Genomic DNA, 25,676 nt, shown 5'->3' on the forward strand with positions numbered 1-25,676 from the left:
CAATCAAGTTAGTTTTCCTCGTTTAAAACTTGGAGGAAAACAGCACTGCAGCATATTGGAAATAGGAGATGTTGTAGCGGCTTGGACCCAGAAACAGTTGTGACGTCACCACTTAACAACCGGATAGTGCCATCGTCTGGGTAAAATAACCGTAACACAATAACATACCTCTCTCTGCATTTTATACTGGTATATTGGTTGCACCAGTATATAGGACGCAGCCCACTTTTTAGATGAAAAAAAAATCTATTAAAAGTGTGTCTTAGACACAGAATTTTACGGTACATACAGAGCTAAATGAAAGTTTTAGTGTACAATACTGAAGCTCTCTTGGATTATGAGTTGTGCTTGCACAATATGTCAAAATCATATACAGTTGCTGTTTCAAATCATCCCTCCCCCCGAGATAAGCAGCGTTCAATGCAGGATGTCAAATTTTGATGCTAATGAACTATTTATGTACCTTTGTTAGTTATGCAGGTGATTGACACCAATCAATTCTGCCGCTTTGTTTCCTCTGGGCTTGTTGCATTCAGATAGTCGTGTTCAGCTGACAGATCATGGCAGGAATCCGTTTATTAATCCAGTACTGTGGGGAAATAAGGCAGAAAGATACAGATGGACTGTGACTAACAAGGCCTTCTGATAAATGCATTATTTAACTGTTTTTGTGCCCTTTCGGTTTCTCTGCTGCCCTGTCTACATCTCTGTTCTTCCTGTGCACAAAGGGACGGTACAAAAGGTCACGTTTTTTTAGTACAGTAATGCTTGTTATTATGTGGCTGCCGCCCTGCCAGTGTGACAAGTTCCCCTTTTCTCCGTCTCAGAGCTTTCCAATTCCCCTGTGTTTATCCTCCTGGAGTATCTTCACGACCCGCCTGAGCTCTCCTTTGCTCTCTCGCACTGACGTGACATCCTGCTCCCTCGCTCTCTCTCTCCTCTTCTCGTTTTTATCCATCTCCTCTTTGTTTTCATCCTCAGTGTGGTGTTTTCACAGCGTTCTCACATCAGGTCATGTTGTACGGCATTTCTGCTCTCCTCATTGAGACCAGGGGGATGAAGGCAGGATTGTCAGTGAAGCACATGGGTAGGAGAAAAAGTTTGACAGAGCGTACAGAAAGTGATGCTTGAAAGTGCGGAGATGTGGATGTAATGCCAGGGCGCTCATAACGGGGGAGGGAGAGAAGCAGACAGTTGTAAAGAGAGGCCTCTGAAAATCCTGATTACAGGCTGGGAGTGGGTACTTGTCAATGTTTTTCCTTCCTATCTGGCATTCACAAAAATCTTGACAAGCTTTCACAAGGACGACAGTCTTAATGAAGTTATTGAAAAGGTACACTGGCAGTTTTAGGGCTTTTAATTTGAAAGCTGTTCGAACAGGTAGACCTACTCCTTGTACACTTCGCCTGGTACAGCCCTTACCAATCGGAGAAACATGGCTACACAAACACACAGACACTGCCCAGTCGACAAATATACCCAGAAACAACCAACACAATAATGTGAAATAATATTATAGATGATCTTAGCTTAGAGGGGGGGATTTCATTACCACCACAGGCAGGGTTAATGTTTGCTTTTAATTTAATTTCAAATCCCAAAAGAGCTGCCCGCTGGTCTGCCTGCCTGTAAAAAAATGATGGTTATTTAAAAAACGACATCTGGCCATGAAATTAGAAGTGTGTGTGTGGCATATACGTGTGTGTTTCTGTCCCAGGGTTCTTGCTCCTCCCGAGTGGTTTGCTGCAGTGTAATTGACAGGCAGTCTCTGTCTTTAGGATGGAAAGACTGAGCTCGGTGGTTTGGTGCATGATGATAGGGTCAGGCAGGGATGCTCATTCTAACTCCTGAACTCTGAGCACCCACTTTGAAAGTTTTACCATCCGATCCAGTTATTTTCAGCTTCTTACATTATCTGCCAGAATCAAATCATGCCAAGGTTTCCTTCACTGTGACTCTTTAGCTGCTATCTCACTCTTGTTCTGTGGAAATGATTCCTGCACAATGAGGCAATCACAGAGGTAGCTCCTCTAGAGAGGAGGCACTCCTTTTAGGATCCTGTTTAACTACAAAACCTACAGCTGACTGGTGGATGTACTGGGGTGTTTACAGAATGATGTGTCTTTTTCCCTTACAAAGGATCTTTGGCCCTTTCAGGCACTGGCTTGCAGGGTACATTTACATTTCTGCAAGTGACGTAAACAGCAACCAGCAGACAGCAAAAGGGACATCAGCACCGACAAAACCCCCTCCAGTGAAAATCAAGTGTTTAACCTTGTAAACATCTCCATGTGGTGTTTTTTTTTTTTTTGTGCTACAAGACATATCAGGGACAACATCAGCAGTCATCTCCATGGCTGGGCCTGTCTGCTTTTAAACCGCAGTGTACCAAGGACAGGCTGAACAACATGTTTTCAGATTGGCAGGTTTGAGACGTCACAAACCTAAGGAGCCAATCCCGTTAATGGACGGGGTGACGGTATGTATATCATTATGTGTAACCTATGGCAACCACTTCCGCGATGCGCGAGCCAGCTGTAACTGTCATCGCAAACTCACTACTGACAACTAATGTAAACGTTACAACTACTGATTACTACATTTCAAGCTAGCTAATTTTCAACAAGTTGCCACTAAATGGCAGAGACGTGTTTTGTTTTCACGATGGAGGGGGTAGTTGGAAATATAGTGGGCGGGGCCCAATGCAGATTTTTAGGAATTTTTAATGAGGGAGAAGGAGGAGATGCCTTGGGAGGATTTTTACAAGGTACTTAAATACAACAATACAACGTAATTTGCAGAAAAAGTGGAAAAGGAACTAGCTATAAGAACCCAATCTCCTTTAGAGGCACAACAGAGGGACTACTTTTTGTTGTCCTGTGTGTGTTCCTGATTATTGATGTTTGTAAAACAGCTTTTTCTACTACCTTTTGATTTAAAAAGGTTGACTGACGCTACATGCTTTTAAAACATAAAACCATCCTTTGTACATTTCCTCTTCTGGTTAATTCAATTGATCTTCAAAGAATGTAAGATCTAACGTAATCATCACACTTCACTCACAGCAAGTTACAGAAGTGGAAGGGGGAGGGAGGGAGGGGTGTGATTATGTCCGTCTATTCATCCACCTTTGTTCGAAATCAGATGTTAAGCTTTCTGTCTAATTGGATAGAAAATAATTGGCCTCCACTCTGCTCATTAGGGGGGGAACCTAATGATAAAATCAAACATGACCTGCTATGTCTGATGACAAAAAGTCACCCTCTTGTCAGGAGGAGCTCTTGTCGCAGCTGAACCTCTGCGGTGGGCGACATGCTGCCTGTTCCGCAGACCAGAGTAACTCTTATCAAAATACAATCCATAAATTGCAGTCGCCATTGAAGTTTATCTTTTATCTTTCCATTTGTAGGTAGGAAGCAATTTATTTGTCATCTCCCTCTGGCGCGCGATACGGAGGATAGTGTGATGTGTTCTGATGGGCTGTCTGTGAGAGCCAGTGTGTGTGTGATGAGATGAATGTCAGAACCACGTGCAGCTGTCAGAGAGTGTTTATCTCCGTCCGCACAATGACGGGACAGATCAAGGAAGACTTTGACAGGACCCAGAAGAGCCATAGAAATTAAATGTAAATCCAGCTGCCTCTGTGCGGTAGTTTTGTTTCCTTTTATAAGTAGCAGCCGCCGATAGGACAAAATGAAGTTGTTTAATCTCTGTGCTGTTCATAGCGGCAGCAGATAGGACAAAATGAAGTAATCTGTGGTTGTAGCAGGAGCAGATGTAAGAAAATGAGAATTTACGTTCAGATTGTACTCGCACACATAATGGAAACGCAGCTATAGAAAGAAAAAAATCTATCGTCCTCCTTTTCCCCTGCTTTTCTTTAGCTCACTCTCCTTTCTTCCTGTCTTTTTGTTAACCTGTCACTCATGCATACATACTCTCCTCACGCACACGCCCACACACGCTCTAATGAGTGCACTTTTGGGGTGATTGGGATCGGCTGTGGTGTCGATCCGGCAAAGTGAGATAGAATTTCAATTGGGTGTTAAATAAGCATTACTCTGCTCGATTGTCTGGCCAGCCCAGGAAAGCGGGCAAGCAGTGAAGCAGAGTGTGCTCCTCTCTCTCAGGGCGATATGTGAAATTGGGGTGAGATTGAATTAAAGCGTGAACAATTAGAAATATGCTGGTGGTGTCACTTTCTTTGAATTATTTTATTTACGTTATGAGAGGCCGTTTTGGCCTTACATCCTACTTGCCCTCTCACACACCTTCATAATCTAACATTCAAACCAATATACCTTCTTTATTGTGCATGTGAGACACCGTAGTTTTGTGTATGACAAGAATTATGTTTTATGAGCAGGATTTTTCATATTCACACAGCAGCCATTTTTCTGTGATGTCACGCTCAAGCCGGAAAGCTCAAATGTTAAAGTTCTGTACTGCTGTGTTACAGGTTTGCAAATCATGTACATTTAGGGAATCTGAAGAATCATAATACTTTAAACAGCTTCTTCTTTGACCAACTGACAAAACAATAAATAGTAAAAATAAGGAGGTGCATATCAGTCCTTTGTCAAGGTAAAACTATATATTTCATAACACATTTGGGATACGACAGCTAAGTCACAACAGCTTATGATAGCAATTACCAAAATCCTAGCTTACATTACTATTAGCTAGCTAACATTATAATTTGCTTGCTAACAGTAGCATCAGTTTGGAATCATGGTCTTTTTTTATTCTGAAACACCATCAAATGATATTGCTAGCTAAGAAGTTGTCAAATGCTAACGTTAGCGGCTGTAAAACGGTAGCTAACGGTCGGGCTGTGATGGTAACCGCATGACCGCAATGCGACGCCAACTGCAGGGTGGACTCAGTGACTTTCATCAGCGCTTTTTAAAAATAAATATCATAAACCCAGTGTTGTTGCTAGTTACGCGTCCTGCATCTCTGTCGCAAACTTCCTATCCATGCATCCCAGGGAAGCATCTCATCTGTCCTATACGGAACGATACATTGTGAACAACAACATTTAAAAAAATCACAGTAATCAGTAAAAGAAACCTTGCTGTCAGAGCACCGCTGTTTCAACCCTCTGTGCATATAATCGGCACAGGCTTCGCGACATGCCAGTTTAGCTGCTACAACAACGACTAGCCGTCACCACAGATTTCATCTCAACAAAGAAGGATACGAACTTAGTAGTGGTTAATAAACACGCATTTCCACCGCTCATGCTGTGTTCACTCATGATCATGATGTTTTACCGTCTAGGGCAGTGGTTCTCAACCTTGCGGGGGGGTCCCGAGATAATTTCGGGTGGTCGCCAGATGGTTGTGGAGAAAAAATAAAATTACATATTTTATATAATATAAAAACAATTACAAAGGCGGCCGCCATGCATTTTCTTCCCAGCGTGCCGAGACGGCAGTTAATTGCTGAACCGCCAGGGGGCGTTAGTATTTCACCGCGGTTAGAAAAATTCTGTACCCTCACAGCCTTAGCTAATAGGTTATCAACTCTGTTGCTTCAACTTACAGTATGACAGATAAGAGGGGGCGCAACATTATATTAGCATTTCAGCTTAACCCTGAACTGGAAGGAGGAAAATGGCCGCCGTGTGGATGTGATGAATTAAGGTGTGTTTGAGTGAGACTGAAAATGCAGTGTAGCCTATCAGAGAGAAATGACAGTGTGCTTAATAGTAGCTGTGTGTGAATTAGTGTGTAAGACAGAATGAGTGTACCGACATTGTTCTGTAGACTATGTAAGAGTGTAATTATGTGTGTGTAAGAGTGTGATAAGCTGAAAGAAAGGGTGATTTTCTGAGAATGAATGATACTGAATGTGTTTGAGAAGAGAGCGTTTAACCAAAAAGGTATTTGACTGAAAACGAAGGCTGTTGTGGCTTGCAGCCTCTTGAAATCAAAGGCTTTTTATTTTTACCATCAAACTCTCTCCCACAAACTATTCTGCACACGCTCACACACGCCTTTCTCTCATATGTATACTACTGTTCTGTTTCATAAACACTACTATTTTCGTGGGGAGTATAATGTGTGGCAAATAAGTATAGCTGCAAGTAACAGTGTATATGGTAATGAGTATAAAAGAGTGTTATCAGAATGAGAACTTGATACTGTGATTGATTTGTGGCTTAAACAGCCTCTCATACACCCAGGCAGACCGGCCTTTTACAGTCCATCATGTTCCCCCACACAGTAGGCAGGAAAGGACCTGCTTTGACCACCTCTGTTTGAAATAGACTTTCGGTAATGATCCTTCTTCTATTTTGTAGAAGACTGATCTTTTGCTCTCTGATCTATTGTCCTTTTTTCAGTCCATTTCTCTCTTCCACACAGCTTAAATGAAAGTGGTAAATGAAGCTTAGAACCAATAAGAGAACAGACAATCTTATGTTAGAAGGTGTATGTCGCTGTCATCCATTGTTACTGTGGAGATGCTGACGGTACAAGTTGCTATCCTCAAGCCAATCGATCAACATTCATAATGGGCCTCATGCAAGAACCCCTTGAACGAGCACATTTGTTGTTAAGTGGCGTACTAGAGTGATTTAAGAGGATTTATGGCAGGCACCACTTTACTCTTTGTTGGCATTTTTCACAGGTACCAAATAATTTATGAGTGGTTCAGATCTGCTGTGTACATGAACAGATAGTTTGTGATTTCTTCACAAGGGGGAAAATAACTTGTAACACAAATAAATGGGATTCTTTATTATGAACGGATCTGGTATTTGTGGTTTAAATACACGGAGTTTAACTAAAGTCATTATCAAAAAGTTATTTAGCCCACCCCTTACTCTGACAGCAGCCTCAGGGTTATTATGCTGTCCAGGATCAGCGGCTGCTTACATAACTGCAACATGTGGGTGCATCATGTACAGTCTGGTCTAATAGACTGACCATCCTGTCCCCTTACTGGGTTCCTTTCTCGGTCAAGGACTGCTTTGATTTAGGAAGATGTTTTTTGTTTAGCTTCCAACTTTCAAATCACTCTCCCTTTCTACATGTCACAGTAACACTAATAAACTGCTAAAGATGTTTTCTTTGGCTGATGTTGGACAACAGGACTTTGTCCAAGTTTTTGGTTATTTTTTCCTTTTTGCTGTTTGGTCACTTTTTTGTGAATAAAACTTCCCTTTTTTTTTAGGGCCTGGGTTATGTTGACATTTAAATCTGAAAATGCACACCACATTTAAAGTTATAATCTGGAAGATTTTCATTTAAATAAATGTCTGTTAAGTCACTCTCTATCGCCGAATGAGGTAACACAATGGTGATTGAGCCTATGGCCCACTGATGAAAGCCTTTGCATTTACAGTATATAGTATTATTACAGACTGGGGGTCTGTGGCGACATTTGTGGAAAAAAATCTCAAGCGCACCCAGTTAGTGACGCACCGTTTTCCATCACCCAGCAGTGGTTGGTCTGCCAGAGAGGGTAGGCGGAGCTAAGTGGCTGTTTTTCTGGTCTCTGCAAGCGTTGTGAGTAAACAGTAATCTACTATGGCTGAACAAACAAAGAAAAGATCGATGACTACAGATACAACTTCAAAAATAAGTGAAAATCCAAAGAACAAAAACAAAAACAAATTCGACCCTCAGATGAGGGCAAACAGTCTAAATAGGAAAGCGATCATCAGCCAGGAAAATCAAGAGTTACAACCGGAGCCAACCGTGGACATCGCACATGCTACACTGTCTGGATATCTGGGAAGTGTGCTCCCGCAATTACCGTTAATCGCCATAGCTGCCGCCAAAGAGAACAAAACTGAACTCTTTGAAATTACAACTTTAAACAGGTGGCCTCCATCAGGCAGAGACAAGTGATGCATAAAACGTTCTTGCTGAATTTGGTGAACCTCACTTTTAACTAAAAAGTCCAAAATCTAGAAGCCCATACGACAATGTGCAACCTTTGAAGCAGAATGAAACATGTTAACAGTCTGAATCAAAAAAAGGGTCTTTCTCAACATGACAACTGTTGGGGGGTGGGGGTTTATATAACTCACCCTTTTAAATATAGCAAGGCCTAAAGTTATGCATAATTAGGGTGTGGTCAGTTTGAGTGACAGGTAGGAGCTGCTAGCTGTCCTGCTAGACATCACATCAGCTAGTTCCAGTAAGTGAACTTGACTTCTTGCCTGTGTTCTATGTTGTCTTTGCCTTCTGGTACATTTTCATGCTAATTCTATTTGATACATGGCTTCCTGTGTGGTTAATTATCCGAACAGACTGTTCAAGAAATCTGTGTTACAACTTTTATGCTGAGTAACTTCTAGCATTAATATGTTAGCACTATTAAACAACTAGCCGTGTCCGTGCTCATCATACCTTCCCTGCTAGCTTTTTGCTGCGGTGTATTAGAATCGGGGTTGTTGTTGGCTTTACCCCATTTTGAAGATGGTGAGAAAAACTGTTGTTTTAAGTAACTAAGGTCTGTTTGTTACACAGAAGATGTGCATGAAGAAGCGGCAAGCTTGCTACATTCCACAAGCTTTCCTTACTTTTTTCTTTAGTCTAATGAAAAAGCAACTCCTGTCAGCTTACCATAAATAGAATCTCTGTCTGTAGAAAGCACAGTACCTAACTAGCTTAATAGCCAGCTAATGAATTAGCCTTTAGCATAGAGTGAATAAATGCTTCCTGCGTGAGGCTTGTTACTTCAAAAATTTTTATATTACTCTCATTCTTTCTTACTGTAAAGATGTGGTCGTTCCAAATGCCCATTACTTAACTAATGATACAAAATATACAGTGTCTTTTAAAAGCAAGCATCAAACGATGCATGGGAACACTTAACAAAGCTGCATCTGAGGAATAATATTTCATCTATAAAATTTGGAATTAAGCGAGTGGCATGTATCAGTTTAAAACAACCATCATTATCTTATTTCTTCCATTTTCTCCCTTCATGCACGTTTCCTGTCCCCATGTCGCTGTTTGTGTTTCCTTGCTGTGAGAGCCCGGGTCTGGGATCAGCTCAGCCTAACAGAGCAGAACACTGCTCAGCTTAGTTTGATACTCCAGAATGAATGGCATCCAGGCGGTCCAGCTGGACATGGCCCACCTGGATCAGATCTTACCCCAGCACGTCCATCCAGCAACTCATTGTTAGGATTTATCCCCATGGAAACCTTCCCGCTGCCGTGGCTGGTGTAAAAGCCTGGTGTTTGTGAGGAAGTTAGGTGCCTGGAGGCTTGTTTTCTGTTGTTGTTTTCTCAAGTCTGCTGGCCTCTGAAAAGGTTCGTCTCTGGCTGATTTACATGTCAAGGCCCCTCTCAGACCTATGTTCCCTACCACCCAGTGGAACAAGCCTCTTAGACAGCTCAATCTAGCAAAACTCCCCTCAGCCAGGACCCCATTTTGGGGAGCATTGCTGCTGGCCTGTCAATCACGTCTTATCGACACAGTGCTTAGTCTGCTATGTAGTGTGTCTGTGCATTTCTGCACATTTTCCTTACAGAGATGAGACTTCTTCAGTGCAAAAAATATTTTTTTGGTTGCTGTCTTTCTCTCTTCCAGCTTTTCTAAAGATTTTCAACTTCTCATTTCTAGGTACGGGTATATCTTAATGCTGATGCATGCTTTTTGGGCTCTTTGTAAGAGACATTCAATGCCTCCATCTGAGACACAGCAATTTCCCTGTGGGCTCTGATACCTGCTTTTAGGAGTATTCAGAAAAACAGGGTGATGATCATGAATACCTGCACCTGTTCCATTTGCCACAATCCACTGTTCAGACTCCATCAGATCTTAAAAGGCCAGGCTTTTCCACATTTCCTGCTGTCTCCTGTCTGCTCTTTCTATTTAAAACTTCACAGCTTCTCCGAATGTTTCTCATCTTCTCCAGCCTTTTCCTGTTGTGACATCAACGCTTAGTTTTGCCCCCTACGCATATACATTTGCACTTGGTGCTGCCCCCCACAAACTTTGCCCCTCACTGCCCCCATCTCTTCCTCTCTTCTCTCTGTGTAGGGCAAGCATTGTGCAGAAGAGGATAATCTATTTCCAGGATGAAGGCTCACTCACGAAGCGGCTGTGTGAGAAAGGTAGGCTTCTTTTATTGACATGGAATAAATAATATACAATGAATTTCTTGTTCCTTCAGTCTCCCTGCTGCTACTCCATTTCGCTCCCTACTGTCTCTTCTTTGTCCGTCTTTCTTTTCCTCTGTTTCCTTTCATTTCTGGATTTTGATGCAGGGACATTCCTCTCTGCTCTCATACTTTGGCATGTGAGTGATTGTAAATGAGCGTGACCCCTGGCTGTGCATGACATTGGAGCCCTGCTGAGCAACAGATCAAAAGAAGCGTGCTGCACATCCTTCCAGTTGCTCATGCACCCCCTCCTGTTCCTCCATTGGGCTCCCCACTTTCTTAAACCACCCATCTCCTGTATGATGGGCACCTCTCTCATCTGAGTCTGATATATTAATGAGAATGATCTTTATGCTATCTCATGCTTTTTTTTATCTCTGTATTTTTCTTTTCCTCTCCTCTCCCCTCTCCTCATTTCTGTGCAGAATCGCTGTATGGGGACACAACGGATAAACCTCCGCTGGACTGCTGTGCCTGTGGAACAGCCAAGTACAGAGTCACCTTCTTTGGGAACTGGTCAGAGAAGATTCATCCCAAAGACTATCCACGTAAGCACAAACTCTCTGCTCGCTGACACCTCAGATCCATATCACATTTAAAGAACGAACACGATGATATTCTGTTGTTTTACAGTCAGAAGAGCCAACACACCAAAAACTGTGTTCACCATTCCCCAGATGTTCGTTCATTCAGTGTTTCTGATACAATGATCAAAGTTTGTTGGCTGTTAGGGAATCAGGCTTTTTGTCGCCTTGTCCCCGCAGAGGATATGTCAGGTTGTAGTGACGAGAAGACCATTTTGGCTATATAAGTTAACCTTTTCGTGACCTTCACCCTCGGCTTGCTGTCCCTGAGGCAGGGGTCTACTACCCTGTTCTGGAGAGCTATACCTTCCTGCCTGTTTTAGGTTTCTCCGTAACACACCTGATTTGAATGATCTGCTCATTGTCAACCAACTGAAGCGTCTCAGGGGATTGATAACGAGCGAAACATTTGCCCTAACTAGATGTGGGCAATGAGTGGCTAGTTCACTTTGTTCCAATAGCTCTGTTAGCTTTAGTCCAATAAATGAACAACTATCAAACTAGCAAATTATTCAGCTAATTAATTAGTCCTGGGCATAGCTATGATGACCAGCATTTGCCAACACTTCGCTAATCTCCAGCTCCATCCTGTCTGAATCACTTCTAAATTTCAAAAACCAAAATGGTGACGGCAGGATGCCAAACTGTAGGCTGCAGGAAGGACGTTCACAAACCAGTGGATGGCGTCACATTGGCTATGTCCATTTTGCAATGGAAAAGACTGCAGGGAATTGATCCTGTTATAGTGCCTTACATATAGACTACCGTGCCTTGGGCCTATATTGATTGACATGTTCCTTCAGTACACCTCGCAAATGCCACCTAGCTTTATTTTTTTCTGGCCTTTTATGTGTTTATTGAGTGAGAGGGGACAGTGGATAGTCGGAAACAGGGTAAGCGGGAGTGGGGATAGCACGCGGCAGGGGCCGAGGATGCGAGTCGAACCTGGGGTTGCCGCATCGTGGACTGTAGCCTCTGTATCCCCTACCTGCTGTAGGTAATAGTCAGTAGCTCTCCACATAGTATATGGCCAAAACTAGTCCCCAACAAATGCATAATCCACTCCTATTTGAGTTTCCAATTAAACCTACAGTGCCCAGCTGTTTTAGGATATGATTGAGCCTAAAGTGTACACTCATGTCTTGAATATAAACGATTGGGTTAGAGGGCCGAGAGCAGCAGACAGGGTTGTGAAGTTGGAACATAGTGAGAAATGGTCTAAGACAATCTTGATTTTGATCTTTTAATAGGATTTGTTGCCAATAGCAAAAATATATATCATCAGCAGCCTCATCCTTTAATCTTGATTGCAGCACTGTAACCCCAAAAATGTATATGTTCCCAACGTGTGGGTGTTTTAGCCCCGGAACGAGGCTCTAAATAGTGATGTGGGTGTTGAGCTACACCATGGTGCTATTGTCGGGCGTGATGTGTGTATAACCTTGAGCCACACTATCAGGATGCGAATGGACTTAAGGATTACACTGGGCTGTCTTGTCTAAATCAGGCTCTCACTGGTCAGATCAATACACTGATTGGAGTGGAATAAGATAAACCCTGAAATCGAAAGGAACCCTAATTTACTGTCTTATGGAGGGAGTAGGTTGGTTTGTGACTCACTCTTACACACAGATACACAAACACACACCTCGCAGATAGATCAACTGAAAAGAGGAGAGGGCAAGCTGTGTGGTTTCTCTTTCAATCTGCCTCTCGGGAAGCTACATTTGGATGTGTCCTTGCACAAAGTCATATCCTAGGTAACCAGTTATGAGAAAACCCCACATATTCCACTTAACAATATTATTCACTGACCACAATACAATAAGCACACAATGATCTGGCCTTATTTAAGTTTTACAAGGTTACAATTTCATTTAGCAGATGCTTTTGTCCAAAATGACGTACATCTGAGAGTTGGTATAATGCAAGCAAGGATCAAGTCAAGGTTCGATGAACATTTCTGATTAAAGTCTCCACCTGTCATCTGACTTCTCCCTTGTGCAAACAGATCCCATGTTTTGCTCTCTGAGGTGTACCTATATGTAACATGTCATGCAAATCGCTATAAAAGGAGGCTACAGGATTCTTTTCATTCATGGACGAAATGACATCCTCTGTTTTCTTTCTATCTTTTGCCCCTTTCTTAAGTTTTGCAGCATGCCTGGCTATTTAACCCATGTGACTGCAGCTTCTTCTGCTGTAGAGTAAATCGAGACAGAGGATGACCTCTGTCAACTAAGATTATTTATGGCCATAGCTGAAGAGAGAAAAGAGAAAGCGGGAAAAGAGTTATTTACCTTTATGGACTAAATGAAGAATAACCACGTCGTTGCCTCTTATACAAGGAAAGCAATAGAGTGATACACAAGTACACAGAAAAAACAACATCCAACATACTTAACCTAGCTAACGTCCATTCCCCTTCTAAATGATTACATATGTGGCACATGATTCCTTCACAGACACAGAGAGTTGTAATTGTTTTCCAGCAGACGAAATATCACCGTTTGCAAAGCCACATTCTCTCCTTTGAGCATCCGCGTCGTTGTTTAACTGTCAAATTAAATCTACTTTGTGTGCACTGTCGCCTATAAATAACAACAAAATAATACATAAAACAGTTACATGTCCAGCACTACCACATTACACCTCGGCATCATTGTGTCATCACCGTATATTTACAGACTTCGGGCAACACAGCAACAAAGTTAGTTTGTTTGGTGTGAGAGTCCTACAATCTCCCAGAGCGGGCGAAAGGGGCGTCCTCGTGAGGATTTATATTTTTGTCTTGTGGCAGGTCATTAAAAGACACTTAACAGATACCAACACTGCGGCATACCATGTCACTGCTGTATTCCCTCCTTTAAAAAAGCTTTCTACAAGTCATGGAAACCAGCCCTAACACCAACCACAAAACAATAACCTATGCCAAAACTGCATTAGTAAGGAGCAGACAGACTCCAGGTTATACCCAGCTTGGAAGTAAATCCAATACTGCCTCAACCTTAGGCCCAAGAAGCCGATGATGGATATAAATCAGCTTACAGGAGCCATAATGCTTAAGTTATTTAGCGCTTGGCAATGACTCCTGCCTGCAAAGGGTGAGGCATTTATGAACGCTTGGGGGAACGAATGACTTTGTAATTTCATGAAGGGCCTATACAAAAATATTAAACCATATGTTTGAAATAAGGTTGACAGTCAAGACAAAGACTGATTGATGGGCAGGGTAATTGGGGAAAAGGAATCATCTGCTTTGGTAATCTTTACTTTTCCCTACAGATGCTATCAAACTTTCTCATACACAAAGATTGGATTGCATTTTAAGATCAAACAAAGGATTAAAAGATTTATTTTTTTAATTCTGGTTTTTCGCTAGATTAAAGGCACCAACCATACCCTCTTTTCTAGACTACAAACATCCAAAACTCCCAAACATTTCAAACACAATTAAACTTGTGAGGCCCTGTCTCCTTTAGACAGTCAAATACATAAATCCATCCTGGATTTGTAGACTTTCCCCCAAATTGATTTACTAGACCAGAGGTTTTGGTTGGATGGTTGGGTGCATGGTTGGATGGAAACATGGAAGCATGGGTGGCTGGATAAGTGGTTGGTCATAGCTTATAGTTTGCTGTTACTATAATCAAGGCCAAAAAAACAGAGCAGACACCTTCTATCAATCGCTCAGCTCATGTTCTGATACTAATTAAGTACCAAACGATCATTTAAACCACATAATGTGATACTGTGATATTCTCTGGTAGCCCGAGTAGACAAAAACACCTCTAAACAACCTTTACTCCACTTTATTGTCAAACTACTTCCCCATAAACTGCAAGGCAGATAAATGTGATGCACCTGGAGCACAAAAAGCATTTAACAAACCCATTGCCAGCCAAAGGAGAAGGGCACCTTTTACTGCTAAAAACACATCCAGATCAGGCCCTAAGAGATGATATCGACTTTGCTAGTCCACTTTCCTCGGGGAGGTCGTTCCAAATCCTGGTCATCGTTAGTCTTTAACCGGGACTCCGGGAGAGTTAGGAGGCTGTGTGCAGAGTAAAAAGTGTCTAGAAAGATTATTGGAGGCCAGGTCGTAAATGGGCAACCAGTGAAATGAAGCTATAAAAAGAAAATATCTCCCCATTTCCATTTTCCTGAAAGTTAAACCTTGCAGCAGCATATAACAGGAAACCAGACATTAAAGACGACATATTGTCGTGTCAAGTTGCAACCAAAGCATTTGTAACTTTCTCTGTGCCATGGAAGTACAGTGTTAATCTAAGTGATGTTGCATTAAACGTTGTGTATTAAGGCTCCTAAATGATGCTGAATAAGCCAGACATGGACAGTTTAAATATAACTTAAAGCATGCTGAAACATCAAACTTCGCTCCCCTTCCCTTTCCCCATTCTTTCAGAATATGACAATTTCTACACATTTTATACTCATTGTAATTAATATAGGTGACAGCTGTCTATATTGCAGCTTAATGTGTCAACTTTGCTGAGTGGAAGTATTAATAATTTAAAAAAAGATGATGTAGTTTGTTATGGCATCAAAGCAGTATCTACAATGGAATAGGGCTAAGCATTGAACCTTGAGGTACTCCATTCGAACATGGGCTGTGAGAAGTCAGACTGTAGAAATCACAGCCTAAATGTTTTATCAAAATTGGAATTGAAGAAATGTAGTGTTGCTTTTTGAGACGTCAAAAACTCTAACAAAGCTAGAACCATCCTCATGATTTACATTTAGTGGTTGAGAAAAGAGACAGTTTACTGAAATAAAGAGATGTTTTGGTTTCATTTTCTTGCTGTTGTCAGCAAATGTTCATTTGGGCGTTTTGGCCATTTAAGATGCCAAACTAAAGAGTGCATTAAAATGTTTGAGAATGTAGGTTGAAATAATATATTCAAATGTATATATATATAAATATATATATATATATATAAGAGTCTGTACAACAAGCCTGCACAGCCTATAGTACCTGAAATCTACAAAATGTGTTCTCTGACCTACTTAACAGCAGCCAGTGCACCAGCATGGTCACCAGTCCTTTGATGGCTGATACCGTCATCATTCTGGGGATACAATCATCCTTCTAGCCATGCTTCAAAGCATTTGTCCAGAACTCAATAATGTATTTTGGAAGTATAAAAGGTCCTACATTAACCAGTGCTGCAATGCCCCTTTGAGAACATGTTGAAGTTTCCACAATATACGACAACAGGAATACTGCAAACAAGGAGATGGGTACCATAGTAATTAATCAGTAGTCAGACTCACACTAGGAAACCAGCAAAAGGCAGAAAGGGTGACTTACAGAACTGCAGAATCAGGGCTCTATTTTGGGCATCAAGATATGAAGAACACCTATAACCCATTTGGGTGAACCTCACCTTGATTAAATAGGTGGTATAAAATTGTTCCGACACAGTGAAGCTGTTCATGTAAAGGATTCTCTTAGGCGGCACAACAATAATCATCCAGCTTCATAAGAAGGCTTCCAAAGCAGCTGAATTTTATGTCTTGAAATGGCTCTACGGACTCGGTTGGGGCTGTGAAATCATCATTGTGCACTCAGGGTGATGTAGCTGGATGTCATTCCAGTCAGGGTGCATAATGACATGCCATGCAGGGGAATAATATGACAGTAGGGGGGATAATGAAGGAATATGAGACAACGTGTTTCTGTGCTGGTGATTTAGATATGTCAGACCCAAAGTGAGATAGTTAGGATAGCCCGGAATGGCTTGTAAACATCAACAGTGAGCCCATCAGTACAAGATGAACAGCTGTACTCAGTGCCTTATTATGCCTTACACAACGCCGGGGGATACAGCTGAGCTTCGATTGTCTCTGAGTTGATTGTGTTAGGCTCAAGTGTGCTTTAGCTTGTGCTATCACCTCTGACGGATCGCCAGGTAATAATATTGCTGCATTATTATGCTTACAGGTATAGACAGGTTTTCCATATGACAGCTGGACATACAAACCTTTGTCCCAAGTGGGGGAGGTAGAAAGAAAGAGGGAGAAAATATGGGGCTTATAAGGAAGCATTCAAATTAAGGCTACACACATGAGGTGGTTTGCATCAATAAAGAATAGAATGAACAAGTCAGTGTTTGTCGTTGCACCAGAAGAGGTGTTTGGTCTGTCAACCAACACACTGATGAACCAATCAACTGATCATTATTGGCATGTCCACAGCTGTGCCTCCCTGCTAAATGAATGATGCAAAGAAAATTAGAAAGAGGTTTGGACGTCTAACCAATGAGGTGTTTTATTGTCTTTCTTCACCAGGTCGTGCCAATCACTGGTCAGCAATCATTGGTTCCTCCCATTCTAAGAACTATGTGCTGTGGGAGTATGGTGGCCTTTCCAGCGAAGGAGTTAAACAGGTTGCTGAGCTGGGCTCCCCGGTCAAAATGGAGGAGGAGATAAGGCAGAAGGTAAGATTCTTCACCACAAGGAGAAGACTGACAGGTTGTATGTGTTGTACCTAAAGTAAAATAGAAAAGGATCAAAAGGTCCCCAAACTGATAGGAGAGGAGTTGCATAACACAGCTGGGCCCTCAGAGGAGGTTTCTGGGTACAGGCACTCTTGAGTTCAGTGATGTTTTGACATTGTTGTCAGGATTGATTAGTGCTTTGAAGCAGCTACGCTATTCTTAGCCTGTCTCTACATCTTCTGTGTAGACTTTACCAATACACAGGAGCTCAGTGTACCTCTGTGGGAGCTGGTTTGGGTGTGAAAAGAAAGGCATATAAGGAAATTTCACTTTCTGATGTGTCATGAAATTAGGGCAATTATATCGCAGGAACTGTACGTCCAAAATGCTCAGCATTAAATTCATGCAAATCAGTTAATCATTGATCAGGCTTTGAAACTACCTTCCCTACCCTAATGCTCTGGAGCTGCTTTGGAGGCAGCATCAACACCAGGTCCCCCCACCCCACTCCCCTCCAACATACTGTTCCTTAGCCAGACAAAGTTGACCTAAAGTTACATGTCGATACTTCCGTATGCCTAGTTGAATAAAGCTTAAATAAGCTGACAGCAAGTTCTACAGAGCAGGGGGGGGGGGATATGAGAGTATCCTTTCATTCCAGCTAAGTTTAGTAAAGCTTCCTCCACTGACTAAATAAAAAGTGGACATAGACTCTTGGTTTTAAAAGTAAAGCCAATGCAGCCGTCCCTTTAATCTGCATTCTTTCTAAAGGCCAGCAGGGGGCAAGTCCACTGATTGCAAAAAGACATGCGATTGTATGAAACCAGATGACAACTATGACTCACAATTTCCCTAAAGAGTTTATGTTGTCAATCACTGTCAACCAGGATGGAGACGTAATCATGCAGATCCACCATGTCATCCATATATGGTCACTTCTGGTTCCAAAAATCAAAAATGTGGACGTCAAAAAAGCAATTTGGAGGCTTTACAACGAGAGTTTACAAAATCAGCGTATGACGTCACTGTGCCTACATCCACTTCTTTACACTGTGTATGATCTCCCCTTCTGTGCCTTAGGAAAATGTTTCACTTAAAACTCTGTTTATCATCCTCACCTCACTTTGACATTTACTTGTAAGTTACATATATTTCCTGTGGTCGACTTCTTTCTCCCTCCTTGGCCTATCTTCTCTCTATTATTTCCACAAATAGCATGGTACATCTTCCCTTTTTCCTTCCTCTCCATAGCTCTCTCTCTCACCCGTGCTGGCAGAGCAGATGGTCCTGCCGAGTGCTTATTGTTGGCTAATATTGAAGACCTGGAGTCACAGCAGATAATGAGAGCATAGTGTGAGCAATGGGGTCTCTGTGTCATTGCCGCCTTCCCACTGCTATTAGAGCTCACGTCTTTTTGTGTATTATTCTCATGTCTCTGCCTGGATCATTAGAGGAGTTTTTTATCTTAGACGTGAGAGGGAAACAACAGTATATTTAACTGACCAGTGAAAAACATCCATTTTATAAGTTGTTTCTAATTAAATGTTGTGTTTGCATTTCACTTTAGATTACTTCTGGAGCACACGATATGATGATTCATTTCCTCACATAATCGATCACGTCTGTCCTCCTAGAGCTCATTTCCTCAATTACTAACAGATTTTTAAAGGTGGTGAAGAATTACCGTAAAACCCAGAATATAAATCACACCGGAATATAAGACGCAGTCTGTCTTTGGGGCTATCTCAGAGGGAAAAGGTTTTCTATAGCTATTTGATAATAAAAACATGTATACAAGTTATTTCTACACTATTACAATTTATTTTAATTTAAAACGCACACAAATTACAGCCTACCTTCTTTTTTCACCATGTTGAGTTTGCAATCCTGCTAACTAGCGGTGCGGTAGTTGAACTCAGCCTACGCTGATGTTCATTGGCTGAATCCCAATCTCGACACTTATAGACTCACGGACTCCGAGGCGTGTTCACAACAGTGCAGACACACTGAACACGAACTCTTCCAGCCAAAAATTTGCCCCCATCCATTGTGTATCAAAAGCGTCCGATTCGGCAAACGGCACCACATTTTAACAGCTTTTTTCCCTTATTATGTCATAATCATGCATTTAAAGAAAACCTTACCGTTGGTTTGACTGAAAAGACCCAGAGTTCATAGAGAACTTGGCAACGTATACAAAGCGATTGTCCAGCCCCACACTAAATGAAAACAAATGTTCGTACATGAAGTAGAATTCAATAAAGTTTCTACAAAAAATAGATAAATGTGAACAAAGCGAGCATGGACGGTGACGGGAACCACAAATACGTTTATCTGTAAATGACAGCATGTAGTTCATCACTTCTGTGGTTATTTACTAACGTTTTAAAGGATTAACATTATGGCTTTCTGACTTTTGATAGTTTGATATTGTTGTGAGGGTGGCGGCTGCACTGGCGATCGTGATGGCGCATGACGAAGCTTTAGCTAGAATATAGCTACATCGTAACACAATAAAATACCTCCCTCTGCATTTCATAAAGGTATATTGGTCGCACCGGTATATAAGACACAGAACTTTTTAGATGAAATGAGTATCAAAAGTGTGTCTTGTATACTGAATTTTACGCCACGTACAAGGGAAGTATATTTCTCTTTTCTTATCAGCAGATACAATGAAATGAATGAACACCAAGAAACGAGGCATATTCCTTGACAACAGAGATCATGTTATGACCAGGTGTGGCATTGCTCCAGCTGCGGTTGTCGAGAATAATTGCTCAATGGTGAATCGGGATTGGCTGACATGAATACAGGGCGATGATTACACAGGCGATCAATATAAGCCCTGATTTGTCTGATACTAGAAAGCTGCATGCGATCATTCACTGCCTGAAAAACGCCACTGGATAATCAGCGTATGTCAATACTGCACAAGGCTTAAGTAGCGCCGTTTGTGTAGCATCACATAAGAGTGTGATTGCGCTGAGCCTCATATGGCATGTGGTTTCATTGTGGTTTACTCTCACAGCCGATGTAATACCTAGAACAGATCTGTTGTTGCCTCAGACAGCTACCACACACATTATTGTATCCACTTTCATACATCTCAGACAACTCATAGAGCCTGTCGATGCCCTTGAGGTAAGGAGGGCTGGGTGAAGGAGGCTCCCTCTTTCGAGCCGTGCAGCGCTTCTCTGGTAAACGCTGACACAAACAGAAAGCTGATTCTCTTTTGTGTCAGGTGGGCCGTCAGGGGGAGCAACCAGCGATAAATGCTAAATTGATATTCATAGCCAGGCTCCACTCCAGCCGAGGGGTGCACTGATCAGAGTGTTCATACAAAGTTTCATTTGCAGAGCCAAGCAGCCATGCGGACCGTGCAAACATCTGCATACACACACACACACACACCACACATGCACACACAGCCCTTCATTCTGCTCATGTCAACTCAGAGTGTGATGGCTTTATTTCATTTCTAGTTCGTCACTCTGCAGAGCTCGGACAACAGTTTGCTTCACCATCTGTCTTGCTGTTACTGCTCATCAGGTTGAGATTCCATATATGCATGTCCACAGGGAACAAACGCATTGAATCAGATCTTTATTAAACTGCAAACGTAGAGACGACAGTGGTACTATTTTGTATCTTCTTTCCCTCTTAATGTAATTCCTCTTTTAAAAGACATTTGTCATAGAAGGAGTGAAAACGCGACATGCATAATTTGCTCAATTTAATTTGTCCATTCGATACAAGCCGGCTGCCCAGCCCACTATTTTTAGTATTTACCATGTGACCAGCTAGTAATAAAAATATGATTGCATGTCAGAGCCTCTTCAAATACAGCCTTCTCCCACACAGTCTCAGCACCTCTGCACCGCGCAGAAGTAATCACGACACAATGCCACTCATCATATCGGTACAGTGCGAGCATCATTGTCCTTTTTTAAGAACTCGTGTAACGAAATGAAAGACATACATTGCAGGAGAAGGTGGACGAGAAGACGTTTGATTTGATTTTGACGCCAAAGATGCAGATCAAATGTTTACTCGACCGGTGTAATCTCCTGTTAGCGAGTCTGTTATGTAAAATAGGAGCTATGTCTTGAGGTTTAGTGTGTACAATAGTTTGAATAGGTGAGTTAAAGAATGTAATCAGGGACCCATTTTTTGTTGTTTTCCCAGACTGTCAGCAGATGTGCATTACTGTTTCATTTGCCAAGTACAAACGCTCTTATCAGAGGGCTTGGCAGCCTCGGGATGCAGCCTGGGCCCGTTGTTGTTGTCCCTCCTCTCATGTCGGAGGTGATTTGTATATGCATTCAGTCATTACAGAAGCTCAGTGTGTCACTAATGAGAAGTTTAATGAGACTCTCTCCATGGACCAGCGACCAGGGCCAAGGCCTCAGACGGATTATGAAATCTCCCATTTCCTCCCGCAGCATGGGGTGTTTTTCATTATTGCACAGTACGGATACTTACGAAATCCTCTATTATCCCGAGCTCCACGGCCGGGCGACGGAGCCGAGAAAACACAGCTCCGGATGAAGGTGAAAAGAGACAGGTAAATGACAGGGAATACAGATCAATTATACAGAATCAAGCTGTGGTTGTTATTATGTTGTGCGGAATCTATTCATTGTAAGAAGGAAACGTGTGCAGATCATTCTTTCATGGGTCGTCTAAAGGACTCCTGGAGTACCTCTAGATAATTTGTACGACATCAATGCAGGATATTTCTCTGCAGGTTTCACATATTTCTGCAGCTGTTATTACAATTACGTCGCTTTGCTTGTATTTAATCACAGTCACACTGCCAGGTTCATTAAAGTTCTTTCATACTCTGCAAAGAGCATTAAAGCGTATTCACACGTTTATTCTGCTCGATGAGCATCAGAACAACAGGTATTATGGAATCAAAAAGCGTATTGTTAATCCGTCTCCCTCTGCTCCTCTTTCTGTGCACCTTGCAAGGATTCATATGATAATTTTGCAGTTCAGTTGTCGTGAGAACAGTGAGGTCTGCCATCTGTAAGTGGGAGGTCTGCAGTCAGAAGCGTGGGTAGAGAATAATAGATATGCAGCTTCCTCTGGGTCTTTGAATCTCACTGAATGAGCAGGTGTGTGCGTGTGTGTGTTTTTCTCTTTGTGTACAGAAAATTACTTCTCAGCCACTTTTCACTGCACTGAAATCTTTGTCCCAATTGTGTCTTATGGTACTTTTGAAATACCTGTTGTGGTAGCGTTGTCAAAGCATCAGTGTTATTAGTTTGTTATGTCTGGGGAAAATTGTGTTGATTATTCAGTAGATGCACAAGGAGAAGGGCTACAGTCTATCGTATTGATTTGTGTTCTTCTGACATTGACTGAGTTTGAAGAAAGGACCGAGTGAAGTTATTTTATTTTAACTGTCAAACTGTTTGCTGATTCATTTCTCAGTCTGAATTCATGCTTACAGAGCAAATACCTTATCAGAAGTGGATGTAGCCTCTGGTCTCAAGAGGGATGCTAATGCAGTAGTGCCTTGAACCTGAATTATTTCTAATGGCCAGCAGGGGGCGACTCCGCTGGCTGCGAAAAGAAGTCTGATTAATGAAACCAGATCATGTGACCCTATCTCTCAGTTGATTTATTACCTCAGTAAAATATTTCCGGCTTCTCTTCTCTACATTTTCGGCATGAAAGTCAGGCGAGATATGTGCGTGTCACGCCAGCATTGTGAAGACTCTCATCTGTTTTTATGCATTTCAACTGAAAATGAACACGTCCCGCAGAAGTCACACACACGCCACGCTTCCAGTGTTGCCCACAAAAGCGCACATTGACCTGATGCGGTCAGCCACATATTAGGTTTTGACGTAGTCTTGTTCTAATGAGTTTATGACCTCAATACGTTTCAAGTATTCTTGCATGCAGCAGGATATTGCTTTTTTTAATTATGGCCCCATTTAGAGTAAAATTGAAGATAAGCACGGTATGCTTTAGGGCGTGGCTTCAATATGATTCAACAAATATGTTTGTATCTGCTGCCAAAAAATGATGGCGACTGCCGAAGTACCAAACTCTAATCTTTAAAGCAGTTTATCATGAAAACAGTGGATGACGCCACGTTGTCTTTTAAACATTGGTGTTTTAAACGTTGGCTATAGCCCCTCCCACACATGCACATCTGACATTTTCCCCAAAAAATTTCAGGACAGTCTGCCCCTGAAATTTTCTAGCATTGCCCTTTCACACATGTCCCTCACAGCAGGAGATTTTCCCTCTTGCGAGTTGTGTTTTTGGCCGACTTTGTCACACAGCTCACGATGAATGTCATCAGATCAGACACATGTAGGGCGAGACAAACAGAAAGAGCCGCTGTGTGCAGTTACAGAAGACAGATGTAGGTGTGTGGGGGAGAAATAACTCAAGAGAAGCAGGAAGTAGATCTGTGAACAAACAGTAACATATGGGCGGAAATGAATGAAGCAGAGTTGTAATGGTATTACAACATACAGTAACTTTCTTTAAATAGGATGCTGTATTGTTTGCTTTAATACCGCCCCCTCTCTACCCCCGTCACTCACTGGCTGTAAGTGTTCCTGAGTATTTCCTGCTGTGTTCACACATCAGCTGCCCCCGACTTGTTGCTGACATTTTTCTAGGAGGCTGGCAGGAAAAGGTCACACATACATGCAGCCCACCAGTGCATCTTTAGCGCAGCGCATGTGTGAAAGGTGCTTAACCAACACTTAAACGGTAAATGGACTGCAATCATGTAGCGCATTTGTAGATGTCAGACCACTCAAGATGTTTTGCCGTACATGTCAGCTTTCACGCACACATTTATACACTAATTTGGTGCCATACAAGGCAACCAATCATTTACACACTGAGCAACTTGGGGTTCAGTATCTTGCCCAAGGTTGCTAAAGCATGTAGACTGGAGGAGCTGGGGATCTGACCGCCGACCTTCCGATTGGAGGGAGACCCACTCTACCTCTGAGCCACAGCCGCACTGAACAAAATGTCTTGAAAATTGGGAGCACGTTCCAATGTGTACACAATTCAAACACACTACACCACTCCCCCCGCTTAACGCCTAGCTGTTGACATTTTGATAATGAGTGATTGTGAGTTTTCTTTCTCCCTGGAAAAGAGATTAGACTGGATGACTTGTGCCCGGTTATTTTCTTGCATCATTAAGTTTGGTAATGTCTTCTCGAGATCCAGTCTCATCAAACAAAGAGAGATGAAACCCGTCTTTCATCCCGCACATTTGATTAAAACCATGGCCAGCTAATTACCTCGTGCATGGGCCAAGAATCGAGTACCTTGTGGTCCGCGCAGCATGCAAACATGTATGATACATCAATGAACTCCGCTCCCTTTTATCCTCCATGAAAGGATGTGCGTCCTGACTCTGAAAATATCCCTATAATAACTCCATGTTCTAATGACGCTGTGATTATAAGGATCTGTTTATGAGACAATATCCTCATACTGTAGTCATTGTATTCTCTATGGCATGAAGTCATTGACTCAGAGAGACAAGTGGCTTGCTGAGAGGGGTCAAGCTGTGAAGGGGCTGTGAGTTTAACTGCTGTTCAGATTCACAGTGGTTCCGATTTTTTCCTCTCCAGTGCCTCTGAGCTAAATCTCTCCTCCGCCATGTTACTGTATAATGAAGTTCAGGGAGGGGAAAGCAACCCATTAGACCCTTTTAAAGGAGGCCATGCACTGAATCTTTGCCAGAGGAGTAATGATCTTTTAATTAAATGTGGATTAAGTGGGTTAAGACACAACAAAGTAGTGAAATGTATGATCTTTAGGATTTTCACTAACAGAAAACACAAAAGACTGCATGTATATTTTTGAAGGGAAATCATTTTGATAAGCTTATTGTACCAAAATTTAACATTCATGCTCATGTATGTCTATAAAAAATAGCATTCACTGTGTAAAACAGATGAAAGAATACACACATGCATGCACAGTATCTTATAAAGCAGTGTCAGTCAGTGAATCTCTTTAGGTGTAAAGAGTACTGAAATATTATACTCGAGTAGAAGTAAAAGTACTTGTGTAAAAATGACTCAAGCAGAAGTAAAAAGTAGCTCACTTAAAAAGTACTTGGAGTAAAAGTTTTAAGTAAAGTGCCCAACTGTCAATCAGTTATCACATTCATACCCGTTAGCTATGCCACCGGGAGCAATTTGGGGTTCAGTGTCTTGCCCAAGGACACTTTGACATGTAGCCTGAGGGAGCTGAAGATCGAACCTCAGACCTTCCGATTGAAAGACGACCACTGAGCCACAGCCGCCCATGAACTGAAAAGGAAGAGAGTGTAAAGGTTTATGTAGTTAAAGTTATAGGTGTTCCAACTAATAACCAACTAATTCATAAAGCAGGTTATGAAAGCTTATTGTGTAATCTGTAGCCCTCAGCTCCCAGATATTATTTATATGAAACTTTATTTTCAAACCTGGGCCCTATGTTTACATGTTTTGGTGT

General features: G+C 42.0%; 1 protein-coding gene across 1 annotated transcript in view; it reads left to right on the plus strand.

Moving 5' to 3' along the window:
- The window catches only part of spon1a (spondin 1a), a 91,969-nt gene that overhangs the window by 8,622 nt on the left and 57,671 nt on the right, over positions 1-25,676 (plus strand). Inside the window, exons 4-6 of the mRNA XM_069657984.1 lie at positions 10,011-10,084; positions 10,558-10,680; positions 17,029-17,177. Coding sequence (XP_069514085.1) covers positions 10,011-10,084; positions 10,558-10,680; positions 17,029-17,177 — 346 coding nt within the window. The remainder of the gene's footprint in view (positions 1-10,010; positions 10,085-10,557; positions 10,681-17,028; positions 17,178-25,676) is intronic.

The sequence above is a fragment of the Semicossyphus pulcher genome, unplaced genomic scaffold (assembly GCF_022749685.1).
Source record: "Semicossyphus pulcher isolate SPU_LCO1_2020_fin unplaced genomic scaffold, fSemPul1.0.p SCAF_1, whole genome shotgun sequence".
Taxonomy (NCBI): domain Eukaryota; kingdom Metazoa; phylum Chordata; class Actinopteri; order Labriformes; family Labridae; genus Semicossyphus; species Semicossyphus pulcher.